This window comes from Pteropus alecto, unplaced genomic scaffold (genome assembly GCF_000325575.1).
Source record: "Pteropus alecto unplaced genomic scaffold, ASM32557v1 scaffold312, whole genome shotgun sequence".
Lineage (NCBI taxonomy): Eukaryota > Metazoa > Chordata > Mammalia > Chiroptera > Pteropodidae > Pteropus > Pteropus alecto.
The window spans coordinates 2,970,010-2,986,093 of record NW_006433948.1 but is presented as its reverse complement, the minus strand read 5'-3'; the positions used below and the strand labels follow the sequence as shown (position 1 = coordinate 2,986,093).

The window sequence follows — 16,084 nt, the reverse complement described above, 5'->3', positions numbered from 1 at the left end:
TCTGCAGCGAAGGTAGGGACGGCGCCGGGAGGATGGCGGACAAACGGGGCCTTGGGGTGCCGTCCGTCCGAGGACCCGGCCTTTCCGCTCAGGAGGCTCCACCCCGCCCGTCCTCAGGCTCCGGGCCCGAGAGGCCGTGCGGGGAGAGGTTCGGGTCTCACGGCCGTGGAGAGCTCTGTGTCTCTGGACTCTTTCTAGGCTGCGTGCTGCTGTACAAACAGGACTTCACCAAGAAGCTGGGCTTGTGCTGTATCACTTGTACTTACTGCTCCCAGACCTGCCAGCGCGGCGTCACCGAGCAGCTGGACGGCAGCACCTGGGACTTCTGCAGTGAGGACTGTAAGAGCAAGTACCTGCTGTGGTACTGCAAGGTAAGGGGCCGGGCGGCGGGGAGCGCGGGCTGCTGCGCCGCGATCGGTACGGGCGATCCCCAGGGAGGGGCTCCAACTGGCCCGGCCTCCAAGGGGAGCAGCGGGGGCTTATCCCGGGGCAGAGGGCCCGGCTCGTTTCGGGGAGGCGGGCCTGACCGTCTCGTCGACACCCGCAGGCTGCCCGATGCCACGCCTGTAAGCGCCAGGGGAAGCTGCTGGAGACCATCCACTGGCGTGGACAGATCCGTCATTTCTGCAACCAACAGTGTCTGCTGCGCTTCTACAGCCAGCAGAACCAGCCCAACTTGGACACCCAGAGTGGGCCCGAGAGCCTCCTGAACAGTGAGTCCCGGGCAGGGCCTCTCTGCTAGAAGTGGCCCGGACGCTTCCAGCCGGGGCCCGGGCCCGCTTCCTCCCTCGCTCTCACGTCATCCCTGGCCAGAGCTTCCGCTCCCGCGCTGTCTTTTAGCTTCTGGACCCTGCGGGTACCAGGGGCCTCTGGTTGGAAGGTTTGAGAGTTAGATGTTACTGATTCTCTGTGAAGGAGCTCGTTTCAGGGATGGGGGCCTACTCAGGCAGGGTGGGGCACGGGGGGCTGTGGCCGGTTTTCAGAGAGAAGGAAGTGTCAGTAGAAGCTCTACCTTTAGCGAGACTAAAGACTGCTGTCGTTTCTAGCATCTTACCCTGGTCCCTCTGCCACTCCAGCGGTGCCAGACTCCTGAGGCCATCTAAACGGAAGGTCTCGACTCGTGGGTTATCGGGGAAACTACTCTTTTTCATTCTTCTCGGCAGCCAGGAGCAGAGAAGCTCCTTGGCCACTCCTCCTGGGGCCTAGGGGAACAAAGAGGACGGATTGCAGACTCCCCGGTGTCGTGCGTCCTAACGGCGCTCTCTTTGCACATGGAGAGCCAGTCGTGCAGACGCGACATTCGTTCGTTTCGATCCGCAGGTCAGTCTCCTGAGTCAAAGCCCCAGACACCCTCGCAAACCAAAGCGGAGAACAGCAATACGGTGAAGACCCCGGAGGAAAATGGGAGTGTGGCCAAGGTCAGGGCGGAAGCCGCGGCGGGGCGGGGCGGGAGTCGATGGTCTCAGAGGGGCGTCTAGCGGTTGGCGGCACCCGTGTGCCTTTGTGTCCGCAGATCCCTGTCAAGACCCGATCGGCTGCTACTGCTTCCACCCCTCCGCCACCCCCGCCGCCCCCAGCAACACCCCGCAAAAACAAAGCCGCCATGTGTAAGCCACTGATGCAGAATCGAGGGGTCTCCTGCAAGGTGGAGATGAAGTCCAAAGGCAGCCAGACAGGTGAGCCCACGACACCACAGGCCATGCTCCGTCGTCCTCGGCCAGCAGCCCTGTGCCTAAGAGCTACACGGAGCTTTCTTAGGTGGCCGATATATCGTGGATGTCGAAGGGCAGTTTTAGAGCGTTCGAGCTTTGGGGTGACGGGCAAGCATCGGGTCCCGGGTCGGATGGGAGCTGCGTAGCGGGGGCTCTGACAAGACCCCTTCCTGCCCGCAGAAGAGTGGAAGCCCCAGGTGCTCGTGCTGCCCATCCCCGTGCCCATCTTTGTGCCAGTGCCTATGCATCTGTACTGCCAGAAAGTCCCGGTGCCTTTCTCGATGCCCATCCCGGTAAGCGCACCTCCCAGGACGGACACCAGCCTTGCCCCTGACGGCCACCGGCCGTCCTCCGCATCCAGTGCTGTGCTTCTTGGCATTGAGTTGGGATTTATGTCTCCAGGTGCCTGTGCCCATGTTCCTGCCCACCACATTGGAGAGCACAGATAAGATTGTGGAGACCATAGAGGAGCTGAAGGTCAAGATCCCTTCCAACCCCTTGGAGGCTGACATCTTGGCTATGGCAGAAATGATCGCAGAGGCTGAGGAGTTAGACAAGGCCTCGTCCGACCTTTGCGGTATGCCATGCGCTGCGGCTATGGGGGAGCCCGTGCGCTACCGCTCTGTGTCTGCGTGGGGGCGGAGAGTGGCGACCTCATACCTGGCGGGATGGGGGACAGTTGGGGCCCGCCCCTGAAGTGACTTCTCTGCTTCCCAGATCTTGTGAGCAACCAGAGTGCAGAGGGGCTTCTGGAAGACTGCGACCTGTTTGGGCCGGCTCGAGACGACGTCTTGGCCATGGCCGTGAAGATGGCCAATGTCTTGGATGAGCCCGGGCAAGACTTGGAGGCGGACTTCCCCAAGAGTGAGTAGCCTTCGATGTGGCCCTCGATGCGGGAGCGTTCGCGCCATCGGAAAAGGCGTGCGTTCCTTGTGGCCCTGAGCACGACCCTAACAGTGCTCCTTGCGACCCGACGACAGAAGGCTCCCCCAGGGAGTCGCAGCAGAGATACTGGGACAGGTGCCGGATTTTGCACTTGAGTCTCGTGAGCTTTTTTTCACCGTGGTAAAACCCACAACGTGAAACCTACTATCGAGACCGTGTTGGAGCACGTGCTCCAGTAGTGTGTGACAAGCACTCCCGTGTGACTTCCTGAGTCGCTGTGCCCCTGAGCGTGTGCTTGGTCCGGCTTTGCTCGTTCCCACTGAGTACGATTGGACCTCTCCGGGAGGCTCGTCTCGAGTCAAGTGGGCACGTAGCAGGGGTGGCCTGGGAGGACCGTCAGGTTGACATCTTATTATTTTTTAAAGCCTGCAGTACCCGGTGGGCTCCCATCCAAGTGCTAACCAGGCCTGACCCTGCTTAGCCTCCGAGCTTGTACGAGATCCCACGCGTTCAGGGTCTATGGCCGGAGACCATGACATCTTAGCAAATGATTCCCTTCTTTGCCCTCTACCAGATCCTTTGGACATTAACCCCAGTGTAGACTTCCTCTTTGACTGTGGCCTGGTAGGGCCCGAGGACGTGTCTACTGAGCAAGACCTTCCCCGAACCATGAGGAAGGTGAGGCCTGGGGCTGCTGTATTTGCAGAAGAGGGATGGAGTCTCAAAGGGCCGGAGGGCGGCGCTTTCGTGGCCAAGTCAGCAGCTTGACTGTCACCTGCCCCGATGACCTCCCTTCGCCACTGCCATGAGCGCTAACGTCCAGCAAACTGCTCTCTCCACAGTTTGCCAGGTCATCAGAGCTGAGCCTGGGGCTCTGTGCTCCAGAAGCTTGCTGTGTGTCCTCATCGGCCCCTTACTGCCCTGGCGGTAAACAGTGTCACGCCACCTTCCACGGTGCCCCTGGCCTCACCTCCGCCACCCTCATCCTTCTTTCCCTCCAGGGTCAAAAGCGGCTGGTGCTTTCCGAGAGCTGTTCCCGGGACTCCATGAGCAGCCAGCCTGGCTGCACCGGGCTTAATTATTCCTACGGTGTCAACGCTTGGAAGTGCTGGGTGCAGTCGAAATATGCCAACGGAGAGACCAGCAAGGCTGATGAGCTGCGCTTTGGCCGTGAGCGCCCCGGGGATGGGGGTGGGGACGGGGACGGGAGGTGGAGGGTGTCCCGCGAAGATGCAGAGGACTTGCAGAGGAAGGCTTGGCGCTGTCTGGGTGTCGAGGCTTAGGGCCCTCTTGGTAATTGGTGGTTCGCTCCGGAGCTGGATGTGAGTGACGGCGGAAAGGTTAATGGAGCTAAATGACGTGCTCCGTGCGAAGTTCTGCTAACGGCGCTCACCTCCGCTTCCCGTCACTGCAGCCAAACCCATGCGTATCAAAGAGGACATTCTGGCTTGTTCAGCTGCCGAGCTCAACTATGGTCTGGCCCAGTTTGTGAGAGAGATCACTCGACCCAACGGCGAACGATACGAACCTGACAGTATCTACTACCTGTGTCTTGGCATCCAACAGGTACCCGGGGCGCACTGCTCGTCTTGCCATCACTGTCAACACAGCAGGCAGGGCCCCGCCAGCAATGATACCGTCCCCGAGCAGGCAGCTTTCCTCCCCATTCCAAGCACGACAAGATGTGTCAATACTCTCCAAAGTCCAAGCCGCATGGCGGCCCTCCCTGCTGTCTGTGACGCTCGGCCCCTGGGCTTCTCGGGTGATGGGGTCATGTCCAGTTCCCCGTGGGAGAAGGCGGCCATGCATCATCGGGCAAGGGGTCGGGGCTTGTGAGGACCAGCTGCGACACATGTCCTCCAAGCCCCCACCCCTTCCGGCGAGGCCTCGGCACCCCGGAGTTGTGGGTATACCTAGGGAAGAGTGCCCTGGTCGCCCCAACGATAATTTCCTAATTATCAAGGTCGCCGTGCCCGGGCCTTCGACCCCACTGTCTCTCCTCTAGGACCTGGGATCTGGCTTGATGTGTGTCTCTTTCTTCCTCCAGTACTTGCTGGAAAATAACCGGATGGTGAACATTTTCACGGACCTTTACTACCTGACTTTCGTTCAAGAGCTCAACAAGTCTCTGAGTACCTGGCAGCCCACCCTCCTCCCCAACAGTAAGGGACAGAAACGTAGCGAGCCCTGCGCCCCTTCTGCCATTCTTCAGACACACCGTCCCAAGTCCCGGGCTGCTGGGTGTGCCTCTGTTGACAAAGGGTCTGAGGGCAGGTGCACGTAGCTTCGGGAGTCGGAGCCCATGTCCTCGAACGTGAGGAGGGACCAAGACTTATGTCTGAAGAGCTGGGACCACACGCGGTGGACTGGGTCGGGAAGGAAAAGAGGAAGGACTTGAGGGGCTCCCCGAGGTTTGCGCCTACCTGCCTGTAACTCGAGGCTGGTGACGGAAGCCCCAAATGCAGGTGGAGACCCTACGAGAAGCCACCCCATCCTACTGGGTCGTGTGGCGGGGTGTCAGGGTTTCACGCAAGATGGTCCCCTGCCGAATGGAGGTGCCCGTGAGCGGGACAGCGGGGAGCAGAAGGGGCCGGGCTTGGGGGGCGCCGGTCCCGACCGGCCTGTGCCCTGGACCGTTGCAGATACAGTCTTCTCTCGCGTGGAGGAGGAACACCTGTGGGAGTGCAAGCAGCTGGGCGTGTACTCGCCCTTCGTCCTTCTCAACACCCTCATGTTCTTCAACACAAAGTTTTTCGGGCTGCAGACGGCCGAGGAGCACATGCAGCTGTCCTTCACCAACGTCGTGCGGCAGTCTCGCAAATGCACCACCCCTCGGGGCACCACCAAGGTGGTCAGCATCCGCTACTACGCCCCGGTCCGCCAGAGGAAAGGGCGCGGTACGAGCTCCCCCCACCCGCGCTTTGCTGTCCCCTCTCTGCTGTCCCCTCCCGCGCCTCGCCTTAACTGCCAAGTCGGCCCTCTCCTTTGCCACTAGCTTCCCCATCGTTCGTTCCTGCGTTTGCAGAAAAGGTGAAAGCAGCCCATCCTTCGATCGATGGGCGGTGGCTGTTGCATAAGGGGGAGGTCACCCAGCTGCCTGCTTCCCGCCCTTCGTCATGTCGAGGCCATTTACTGACTTGCCTCCTCTCTTTGAGGGGAGCGGACAGGTGGGGAGCTGTTGGGCGGGTTGGCTGTGGGAGAGAGTTGACAGGGCGCACGGCAGCTTGGTTTCCATTCTGGCCCTGGAGTCCTGACCCATGTGACTGCGGTCCCCACGGTCCGTTCTCTGGACCCGCGCTTCTACGTGGACTTGGGGGCTGGGGGCTGGGCCATGTCGGGTCCTCCACCCCGGAAGGCAAGGCCAATCTCGCAGTCGGCTCTGTTTTGTCCGTTTCCTTGTGACCTCCGGAGGTCAGCCTGAGGGAGCGCGCAAGGCGACACGTTAGCCGCGCCAACCGGGGAGGACTGTAGAGCGAGACCCCCGCAGGACGCTGGCCGGTGTGGGCGACTGACCGATGCTTCTGCCTTTACTTCTTCATACGACTGTGCCGTGTGTCCCGAGGCCTCCCCCGTGCCCCGCACTGTGCACCGGGAGGCGGCTCGTCGAGGCTGCCGTTAACGAGCCCGGGTCCTTTGCCTTCTGCAGACACAGGTCCCGGGAAACGGAAGCGAGAAGACGAAGCCCCCATCTTAGAGCAGCGCGAGAACCGCATGAATCCCCTCCGCTGCCCTGTCAAGTTCTACGAATTCTATCTGTCAAAATGGTGAGTTGGCAGGTGCGCGGGGCCGGCGTCAGCACGGGTCACCCCTGGACCCTCCCTCGGTACTGATCTGTCTCCTACCGTTGCAGCCCCGAAAGCCTGCGGACTCGCAACGATGTGTTCTACCTGCAGCCTGAGCGGTCCTGCATCGCCGAGTCGCCCCTCTGGTACTCCGTGATCCCCATGGACCGAAGCATGTTGGAGAGTATGCTCAATCGCATCCTGGCCGTGCGCGAGATTTACGAAGAGCTGGGTCGTCCTGGGGAGGAAGACCTGGACTGAGCACTTGTGTCGTCCGTATCCATCCCTCACACCAATGTCTGGCCTGTGGCCACGTCCCGTGGGGCGACGGGCCCCAGAACCAATGCTACTCATCCCGAAGGGCCCTGGCCGCTCTTCTCTACTCATCCATTCCCCGCCTTCCCTCGGAACCCCTGGCTTTTACCGTCTTCCTACCACTTGACAACCACGGGGCCCAGCCCTCTGTGCTTGGGGGCTGGCCTCCCGGTGATGGGCAAAACCCGGCTAGGCCATTTTCTTGATGCTTCGGAGGAAAGCCCTTCTCGCAGGGCCAGACTCTGGATGGAGAGTTACTAGCTCTGGTGATCCTGTTAGCGTGGGCTTCGCGGCCCGCGCCACGTAGGTAAAGCCCCTTGTTCCCAGGTTCGGCCAAGGGAGGAACCCAGCTGCCTTGTCTGCCCCGCGCCCACCCCTTTCTCTCCTGTCGCCCAGCACCGCGCTAAAGGGTCTCGTACGAAAGGTGTGAAAGAAACTCCGAAAGTAACGAGGGGACCACTTACCTAGAACGCAGAGCTTTGACACTCTTCCTCTCCGTAAAATAACCGGTTGTTGGAACCCCCCTCGCCACCGCGTCCCCCCGCCCGCCGCAAGCACCAGCCCTGGGTGCCGCAGCTTAGAAAGCTTCCAAACGCTTCTGCTCCTCCAAGGCAGAGAATGACTCCAAGTGTGGGGAGCAGACTCCTGTCCCCTTGGTTTATGTGTTCGTCCCTCTCTGCCATCTTAGGTTGGCATGAGCCACGTGTCAACATGCTTAGCCCCCCCTCTGTGATCGCCTCCCTTGACTTCAGTGGACACAGTTCCCAAGGCAAAAACCACCTTCTGACTTGGGTTGGGGCTGGGTTCCCCACTGTTCTCCCCCATCGTCAGAGCCAGGCCAAGCCTGTGGGGGACCCCGGGTCATGCAGGATGGGGTCTGTGGTCAGAGGCTAGCTCAGCAGCTGTGGGCACGGGTCTTTCCCCCGCTGCCTACATCTCTCTTCCCCATCTTGCCTTCGTAGTTCCAGAAAATTCTTAGCGTCCGGCAAAGGGGGTGCCCAGTTCTTTCCCTGTTGGCTTTGCTGTTCCCCAGCCTCCTTTTTGTGTTTTTATAACTGTCACCAGTTTAGCCACTGTTTAAATTGTACATATTGTTCTGAGGTGCCTGGCCTGTCCCTTCAGTGAGCCATGCCCGCCCTTGTGTTGTAGTGAGAAGCTGTTGTCACGACTAACCTTCTGTCTCTGGAATTGTTTGTTTCAAATAAAGAGTTAAAATTGTCTTTGGCCTTTTCGTGGGGAGGGAGAGCGGTGTTCGGGGGCGGCGAGGGACAACTTCTGATCTCTCAGCTGGAGAATTCTTTGTATCCACCTCGCCGAATGAATCCACTAGGAACATGGTGTTTTTTACAACAAGTTTCCGAACACTTAAGGGGAAAAATCCATTCCGCGGCTCTCTGTTAAGGACCTACTACGTTTAAGGACCTAGATTACGCGCTTCAGAGAACACACAGATTCATTCGGCCCAGAACCCTGTCCCCAGCAGACTCCCAGGCTGGAGAGGACACAGGTGGAATGAAATACGCAGCGCTGTGGGAGTACGCGGGAATAAGGGACTCGGTTCAAGTTTATAGCAACGTTACATGCGTGTTCTGTGAGTGAGGGAGGTGGCATCTGCCCTGGGCCACGAGACGTGGGAAGGATTGAGGACCGGAATAATCTAAGGTTGAGATTTTCCAATCGGGAATGACAGGATCAGATCCGTTGATTCGGGGTGGAGATGCCTACAGCCCCGTGAAAGTGGGGAGATCAGTGAAAGGCTAAGAGATTTTGTGGGCCTCAGTGGGGTGTGGGGATAGAGAAGGAAAAGAGAGAAGATGGATTCAAATGAGTTGCAGACACTTTGAAGGTCAAGTCTGCAGGATCTGGGGGAGGGAAGCATTGTGCACGAACCATGAGTCCCAGGTTTTGATTGGGAGAGAGATGCCTTTAACCAAGTTGGAAAATGGACAGTGTCTTTTTTGTTTCTGTTTTGGCTGATGAGTGGGGGCTAAGAAGAACTGGGTAACGAGTTGAGGGTTTGATCATGCTGGGTTCGAGCCTCCATCGAAACATCCACGTGGTGGGCCACGTGACATGGCATAGCAGAAAGAACACCCACGCTTGACTTTTTAATCATAGTTCTGCTACTAAAACTTGGGCAAGCCTACCTTCTCGAGCCTCACCTAAAAATATGCATCTATATTCCGCCCTGACTTTCTCACAGAGTTGATGCAAAGGTCAGGTGAGAAAATGCAAGTAGCAGTTGGAAATGTGGGTCCGAGGCAAGGTATGTGTTTTCTGTCCAGCTTCATGGATACATAATTGACATATAACATCGCCTAAGTTTAAAGTGGACGCCGTGTGGATTTAATACATTTAAGCTCTGCAACTTTCGAGTATACAGCTCAGTACTGTAACTTAGTCACCATGCTGTACGCCAACTCCTCACAACTTATTGAGCTGGTAACTGGAAGTTCGTACCCTCTGACCAACGCGTCCCCATTCAATCTACATCCCCCAGGCCCTGGCAAACCACCGTTTGACTCTTTGTTTCTATGAGTTCAGTTTCTTCAGATCCCACACATAAGTTAGATCAGTACTTGTCTTTTTCTGTTTGACTCATTTCACTTAACATAGTGCATGAGGTATCAATTTAGAAATCATCTGCAAAGCTCTGGGAGTGGACAACATCTCTCTCGGGGTGGGGGGCGGGGAGAAGTAGAGGGCAAAAATGGTACCTTCCAGCATGTCTCCAGTTAGCCAGAGGAAAGAACCGAGAGCAGGAAGCAGAGAGCCCCAAACCTGCCAGACGCTAAAGGTGGAAGCACCTGATGGAAAGCTGTCCTCCTATCACAGGCCAAGGTGAAGTCTATTTAATTTGCCTTTTCTCCCCTCGTCAACAGGGCCCCCAAACACCTGTCTCTCTCACTGCCTTCCCGTGATGGAACTGAGAGGCATCTGTTGTCATTTGCTCAACTACATTTCTACTCCACGCCCAATCTTGTGCTAGTCACTAGGGATATAAAGATGACTAAGGACCTGGGGTTTGCTCCCGAGAAGTCCCCAGTCTGACAGGGAGAACAAGGGCTGGGACCAGGGCGGGGCAGACAGGGTACCGAAGGTGCCGAGTATAAGAAGGCAGTCGCTGCCACGGTCGTGCAAGTCCAGGGCGATGTCTGCACAACCCTGAGGTGCTTCAGCTGCCTCGCCCTGGTCCTGACCCCGGAGAAGACTCACGTGGCAATAAAATGACCCACTGCTACTCATTGTCGCCCAGCGAATCGAGAGCACAGAAGTGACATGGGAGGTGAGTTCGTTAGGGACTGGCGCGCACAAGGACGTGATGGGACAGGAGCATCTTTGGGGAAGGATGGTCGGGTGAGCAGCGCTGGGAGGCGGTGTCGGGAAAACGGGCGTCAGGTTGCGGAAGGCGTTTACTGTGATGCGGAGCTCTGTTAGGGTGACCGGCCATCTGCGTTTGCCCAGGACCTCCCCAGTGTTAGCAATGAAAGTCCGACATCCTGGGAAAGCCGTCAGTCCTGGCAAACTGGAGTAGTCACGCTTCATCCTCGAAGGGTTTTCACAAAGAATCGGCAGAATGTGATTCGTGTCGTAAGGTGACTCTAGCATGTCTGGGTGACGTGGAGGAGAACTGGGTGCCGAAGAAACCGAGGAGGCCAGTGGCGGGGAGGCAGCGGCATAGACATGGTTCGGCGCTTGGCCTTAGGCCAAGGTGGTAACGAGTTCCCGTTCTCCGGCTCAGCCCCTGCCTTCCTAGCTGTGTGGCCCGGGCAAGCTACTTAACCTATGTGGGCCTCAGTTTCTCCATTTCTAAATGGGGACGATACCGGTGCTCGCCTCAACGGATGGTGAGGACTAACGGCTCCTGTTTAAGCACAGTGCCCGGCATACAGCAAGCGCTTAATAAACGTTAGCGGCTGTTATCCACATTACCACTTACGAGACCACCGCAAGGCCGGAAGGAAGGCACATGATGTGCCGAAGGAAAGCAGCTGAGGAGGAAAGAGACTTGAGAAAGATTTGGGGAGCCACATTACCAGACCTCGCGTGTCGGCTAATCGATTAAACTTTATCGTGCATGACTTTCCGTTGGCATAAATTCTCCAAGGCATCTACATTTCAAGACTTTTATCTCTAACTGTGAAACGAAGGGCTTTGTCCCTGGAAGGGAAGGTCAAGGGTCAAGGAGAGATGGCTGGAAAACCAACTGCACCTTCGAGACCCCTAAGGTTAGGGGCGAGAAATGGCGGCGGTTTGAAAAGCTTGTCTTGATTTAGGAGTTTGGAGGGTAGGGGTTCCGAATAACTGTCTCTCCCTGTCTTCCCTGCATTCCCCAAATTGCCTTGCTTTGCGGGCATGGACAATTTCTGGATCCCGCTCCAGGCAGAGATTTCTAGAGAAGCCCTTTGGCTCCGCACTGTCCTTCCGGGTTGGAGCCCCTTCCTGAACATTCCCCATTTTTCTCTCTTAACCTTCGTTTTCCGGCAGGTTGATATTTAGGGATATCGTGTCACACTGAGCACCTCCCCTCCCCCACCTCTATGGCCCGAAACCCTTCCTAAGGCAGCACGGACCGGCGACTCTGCTGTAGAGGGGACAGCGCGGATTTTAGGTTACCATAGGTCGACATCTTAATTCTGGCTCTGCAGCTTTAAGCTGTGCAACCTTTGGACATATTAATTATCCCCTCTGAACCTCCATCTCCTCATCTACAGGTGTGGGTATGATAATGACTACCGTGCCATTACTGAGATCATGTATGTGAGGGCTGGACCAAATCCGGTCCGTACCCCATGCTCCAAAACAGTCCCCTTTCCTTTCGTGCACCGAGATGATTTCTAAGTCTGAAAATAAAGTTTCGGACTACGTTATGATCGAGACACATCCTTTTCATTAACACCACATTAGGAATTAAGACGCCCTTCACAGCCATCCTCCCGTTTATATACACAGATGCAGTCACATGTGCCGCGACATATGTATGCAAACATATTGCTTACTCAAGCACACACACATGGCGATTGACAACGAGACAGTCAAGAAAGCATGTTGATTAGGTGTGACCGAGAGTTTAGCTCGGTGTTTGAGACACCTGGTGAATAGCTGGAGGATGGGACAGATAGCGAGACGGACAGAGCTTACTATCAACCAGACGGCGCTGTTCCAAGGGCTTTACCTACAACTGATGCATTTAATCTTCGCTATCATAGGTGCCATCATTATCTTTGTGTGACAGATGAGGAAACCGAGGCACGGAGTGGCCGAGTAACCGGGCTAAAGTCACACAGGTAGGAAGCAGACCATGCTCTTAGTCACTATGCTATCCTGACTTTTCAGAGAGGCTTTAATCTGGACAAAAGTCGGTCGCCATCCCGTGCAAATTACCCTCTCTCCCTGGAGTCTACTGTCAAATCACTGCCCTCCCTTCCACGATTTGCCATCAGCCTTCACGTATCTATTTGTGCAAAGATCTGCCCTGCCCTGGATCTTGTCAAGATCTGCACAGTCTGCCTATAGTTATAGACAGAATTGCCTGTAAGTCTAGAAGGAGATAACTCTGAAGTTACGAGGGTTTCTATATGTTATAGCTGAGAGTTCGAAGTCCTGCGCAAACTTCTGCGCACCGCATACGAGACCCTTCACCGACTGGCCCCAACCTACTTTGTCCATCTCACCTCCTACCTCTTCTGAGATGCTGAACCTGTGCACACGCTTACATCCTCTTCCCTGTTGCCCTCGATCCAACAGGCTAAGCACCTCCTATGTGTTAAGGATACGCAAGTAATTACCACGCAATTCGATAAGAAACACAATATACTGCAGGAATTCAGGATGGGGATGGGGGGATGGGGGAGTGGTCCTTGCTGAGGGACTGGGCGTACAGGGGAGAGGGGAGGAGACAGAGTTGAAAGCTCCACATGGGAAATGACATTCGAGCTGGGTCTTGAATGATCAAGTGTCTGCCAGTCAGGGGAGGGGAGGGAAATGTACCAAATTATCTTTGTCTCCTACATCCGAAGCGTCTCTCACATTTGTCTCCTCTTATTCCTTCTGCCACTGTCCTAGCGCTACAGGCCCCACCTGGGCTATTGCGACAGCTCTGTAACTGGTCATTCTGCCTCTTCTCTTTTCTAAGCCAATCGACTCTCCGTGTGACTGCCGAGGTAAGCTCCCAAACCGCAGTCTGAGACTAGCGCTCCCCCCACTCAAAACCCTTAATGGTTTCCACCACCTATAGGACAGTCTTAACCCTTTACGGTGCATGGAAGGCCCATCATAAGCTGGCCGTAGTTTACCTTTCTCACCTTTCCACTAGCCATTTCACCGCTTGAATCCTCTACAGCAAATTATTAGTCTAACTCTGAAGACAAAATCACGCCCTTTCGGATGTGGGTTTTTCGCCTGCTTTATGCTCCTTCCCTAGAATGGCCCAATCCTTTTGCCACCTGACAGGTTCAGCCTGGCCTCAAATCAAAGGGAGCCCAGCTTGGTGGGTATTATAGCACCTTCTCTACCACAGGTTAGGGCTGGCGTTCCCCTCCAGCTGCCACTGTGCGCGCCCAGGCTATCTGATTGGGCATCTAAATCAGTTCGTGGTTGCCATGCCAATTCTCTATGGATACTGCAGCCTGCTTTGAAATCCCAACTCAGCTGGCTGGGGCCTTGACTACCTCTCGTAGTTCAGATAGTCCCTTCGTCCAGGAGCTGACTCTGTCCCTTTGCCCCCAGCTCCTGCTAGTTCTGAAGATACATACGTCTGAAAGACCGTAAACTTCCCTGAAAGCACCGGTACCATGCGAGACAGTGTGTAAGAAGTTCCTGTTATTAGGCCTTTTCCGCCCCCAGATCAGACCCCTGGAATAGTGACCCCTTAGATGGATCGTGAGCAAGAGGAATTCGCAACATCTCTTGGCCTCGCTATTTGGGGGGCTGTCTGTCCCCTAGCGGAGCCAATTTCTTTCCACTAGGCCCAGCCCCTCTGAAGCAGCCTCATCCTTCTCTGGCTTGTCTTAGGTTTCAGCATGGCCCTCAGGCTGTGGTCTCGGAGCTGCAGATGTAATCTTACGTCACTTTACAGTTTGTTTTTATTTTTTATGTTTCTCACTTTACAGTTTAGAAACAGCTTTGAATACCGCTTTGATTCTCACACGAGCCCCACGAAAGAGGTAGAGAGGTTATTATCAACCCAATGCTGCAGATGAGGAAACTGAGACAGAAGTAATAAATGAAGACCCAAATCTCTCGATCGCAATGTCCTCTACTGGATGGCAGGTACTCGGCCTCATTTGCCACCTGTTTCTTTCTTGCATTCTTTTGACTGAGCCTCAGATAAGAAAGTCAGTCCTGGGGTGAGTCTGACTCACCCTGCTCCCTCCCCTCAAGCTTCCTTTGGCCTGCTCCCACCTGGTTCACAGGACACGAAAGTAAGTGTCCTCTCTTTGGCCGTAGCGCCCAGCTGGGGTAGCTTTATCGTCCCACCACTGCCCCCTGGAGAGGAAAGCCTTGATCTGGAGCTGGAGCCTCTCTCTGAGGGGGATTCATAGAATCTTTTGAAGAGAAACTAGATTTCGGAGGTGATGATGGATTTAGCATCTCTGTGTGCCGTAGGCATGAGGTTCCTTTGTGGAATCACGATGGAAATTTCAAAAGAATATCTTTCTCTTGATGGCCTTTTCGACAGAGGGGAGATGCTCTGCGTGCGTCGCGTGTCGTGTTGTGTCTTTTGAGAGAGGGGAAACTCTGTGTCGGGGGTTGCTGAGTGTGGGGGAAAGGAATACTTACCCGCTCCTTTTCTTTCCAAAGGAGAAAGCTCCTTGAATGAGGAAAAATTCCTTGTCTTCTGTTTGAAGGAGAAAGACTGTAGAGAACAGTCTGATAAGATTATGCCTGGTTTTCTCTTCCTTTCTGACATAGTTCCCTCACGGAGTCACTGCGCTCTGGCAGAGAGTGGCAGAGAATTTTTTATTCTGCTAGGAGGTAGGAAAGCAGAGGAGAGAAATCTTTTCTAGGGGAAACTTTCACTCTGAGGGGCCATTGGGGAGGGCAGTGATCTGAGAAGGGGAGACCCCATGAGGCTGGGGGGGTTGGTCTTTTCAGAATCCCAGAGGCAGCTTAGGAGATGTGCGAAGCCAGCCCTGTTGGCTCACGAAGAAACTGAGGCTTGAGGGAGGGAACGCCTTGCTAATAAGTGACAGAAGCAGGACCTGAACACAGCTTCGGCAAGTCCCACCCTGGGGCTTTTCCCACCAGCGCTGACAGAGGGAGGGGAGGCTACCTGCTGCTCTGGAGTGTGATGCCATGAGATGTTTGACCTCTGGTGGAGACATCTCTGGGAAGGAAAGTAGGGAGGAGGGGAGAATCAGGGGCTAGGTGCAAAGGAAAGGGGTCAAGTTCATTGTGCAATGGGTATTAGTTAGCAGCGGATGCTGGATTTCGAGGGAGGAAGGGGGCTACTCCTCCCAGGGGTGCAGGGGTGGGGGCCTCACCAAGGTACGAAGAGAAGGTGTGCTAGCTACTCCCGGAAATTTCTCTACCATTTCCTGTTTCTCCAGAGGGAGTCGTCGTTGTAATCTTTTTAAAATCAGTAGGGGCCCAAAGAAACTTTTGGAGGTAATGTCAATGTTTTCTGGTATATCGTGGCCATGTTTATAAAACTGCACATAATTACCAAAACTCAATAAACTGTACACTTCAAGTGGCTTCAAAAATAAAATCAGGATGGAGGTAAGTGAATTAGATCCCAATAAAGCTGTTATTAAAAAATGGAGGGGGGGGCGCGCAAAAACCAAAATAATGAAAAAAAAAGAAAACGGGAGAGAACAGCTAAGCGTCTGCTTTCGCAAGCAGATCCTACCTCTTTAACCCATTCCTTTCTTGATCAGCAAAAAGCCGAGGCCGGCTCGGCCAGGGGGAGGTCAGAGGTTGCAGGAAAGAGAACTTGACAAACACACAAGCCACCTCTTCATTTACTGTAAAATCCTGTTTAATGTGTAATGTGTCAGGCAGAGAGAGGCTTTGGGACTTGAGGCGAAGGCAGCACTGACCAACCCCCACTGCAATTCATCCGCCTGCTTCTCTCTCCCTCCCTAACTCCTCCACCCCAGACCTGTCCTCCTTTCCCTGAGGCCTCGCGGCAAGTGCTCTCGCTCCTTCTCCCGCTCCCTCCCTCCTCCACCCACAGGTCCGCAGCACCCTCCCTCCGCTCCACTCGCCCATGTCCCTCCCCAGCGGTGGGACTCCAGAAATAGGGTATGTGACAGCACAGGGTTAAGAGTAGCTTCTGAACTGGAGAAGCCGTCAGAGCATCCTAACCCCCCAATAACCTGGAGTACTGTCGTGGAGTGTCCCCCTGGAGGAGTGGAAGGAGTGAGGGGGTGGGTTTGGCTGGAG

General features: G+C 55.4%; 1 protein-coding gene across 1 annotated transcript in view; it reads left to right on the top strand.

Moving 5' to 3' along the window:
• ZMYM3 (zinc finger MYM-type containing 3) overlaps window positions 1-7,913 on the top strand; it is a 13,064-nt gene extending 5,151 nt beyond the window's left edge. Inside the window, exons 11-24 of the mRNA XM_006908536.3 lie at window positions 170-371; window positions 548-713; window positions 1,321-1,418; window positions 1,514-1,676; window positions 1,893-2,005; window positions 2,115-2,289; window positions 2,430-2,576; window positions 3,172-3,275; window positions 3,599-3,767; window positions 4,012-4,163; window positions 4,645-4,759; window positions 5,240-5,494; window positions 6,244-6,361; window positions 6,448-7,913. Coding sequence (XP_006908598.1) covers window positions 170-371; window positions 548-713; window positions 1,321-1,418; window positions 1,514-1,676; window positions 1,893-2,005; window positions 2,115-2,289; window positions 2,430-2,576; window positions 3,172-3,275; window positions 3,599-3,767; window positions 4,012-4,163; window positions 4,645-4,759; window positions 5,240-5,494; window positions 6,244-6,361; window positions 6,448-6,640 — 2,170 coding nt within the window. The 3' untranslated portion in view covers window positions 6,641-7,913. The remainder of the gene's footprint in view (window positions 1-169; window positions 372-547; window positions 714-1,320; window positions 1,419-1,513; window positions 1,677-1,892; window positions 2,006-2,114; window positions 2,290-2,429; window positions 2,577-3,171; window positions 3,276-3,598; window positions 3,768-4,011; window positions 4,164-4,644; window positions 4,760-5,239; window positions 5,495-6,243; window positions 6,362-6,447) is intronic.
• The last annotated feature ends 8,171 nt before the right edge of the window (window positions 7,914-16,084 follow it).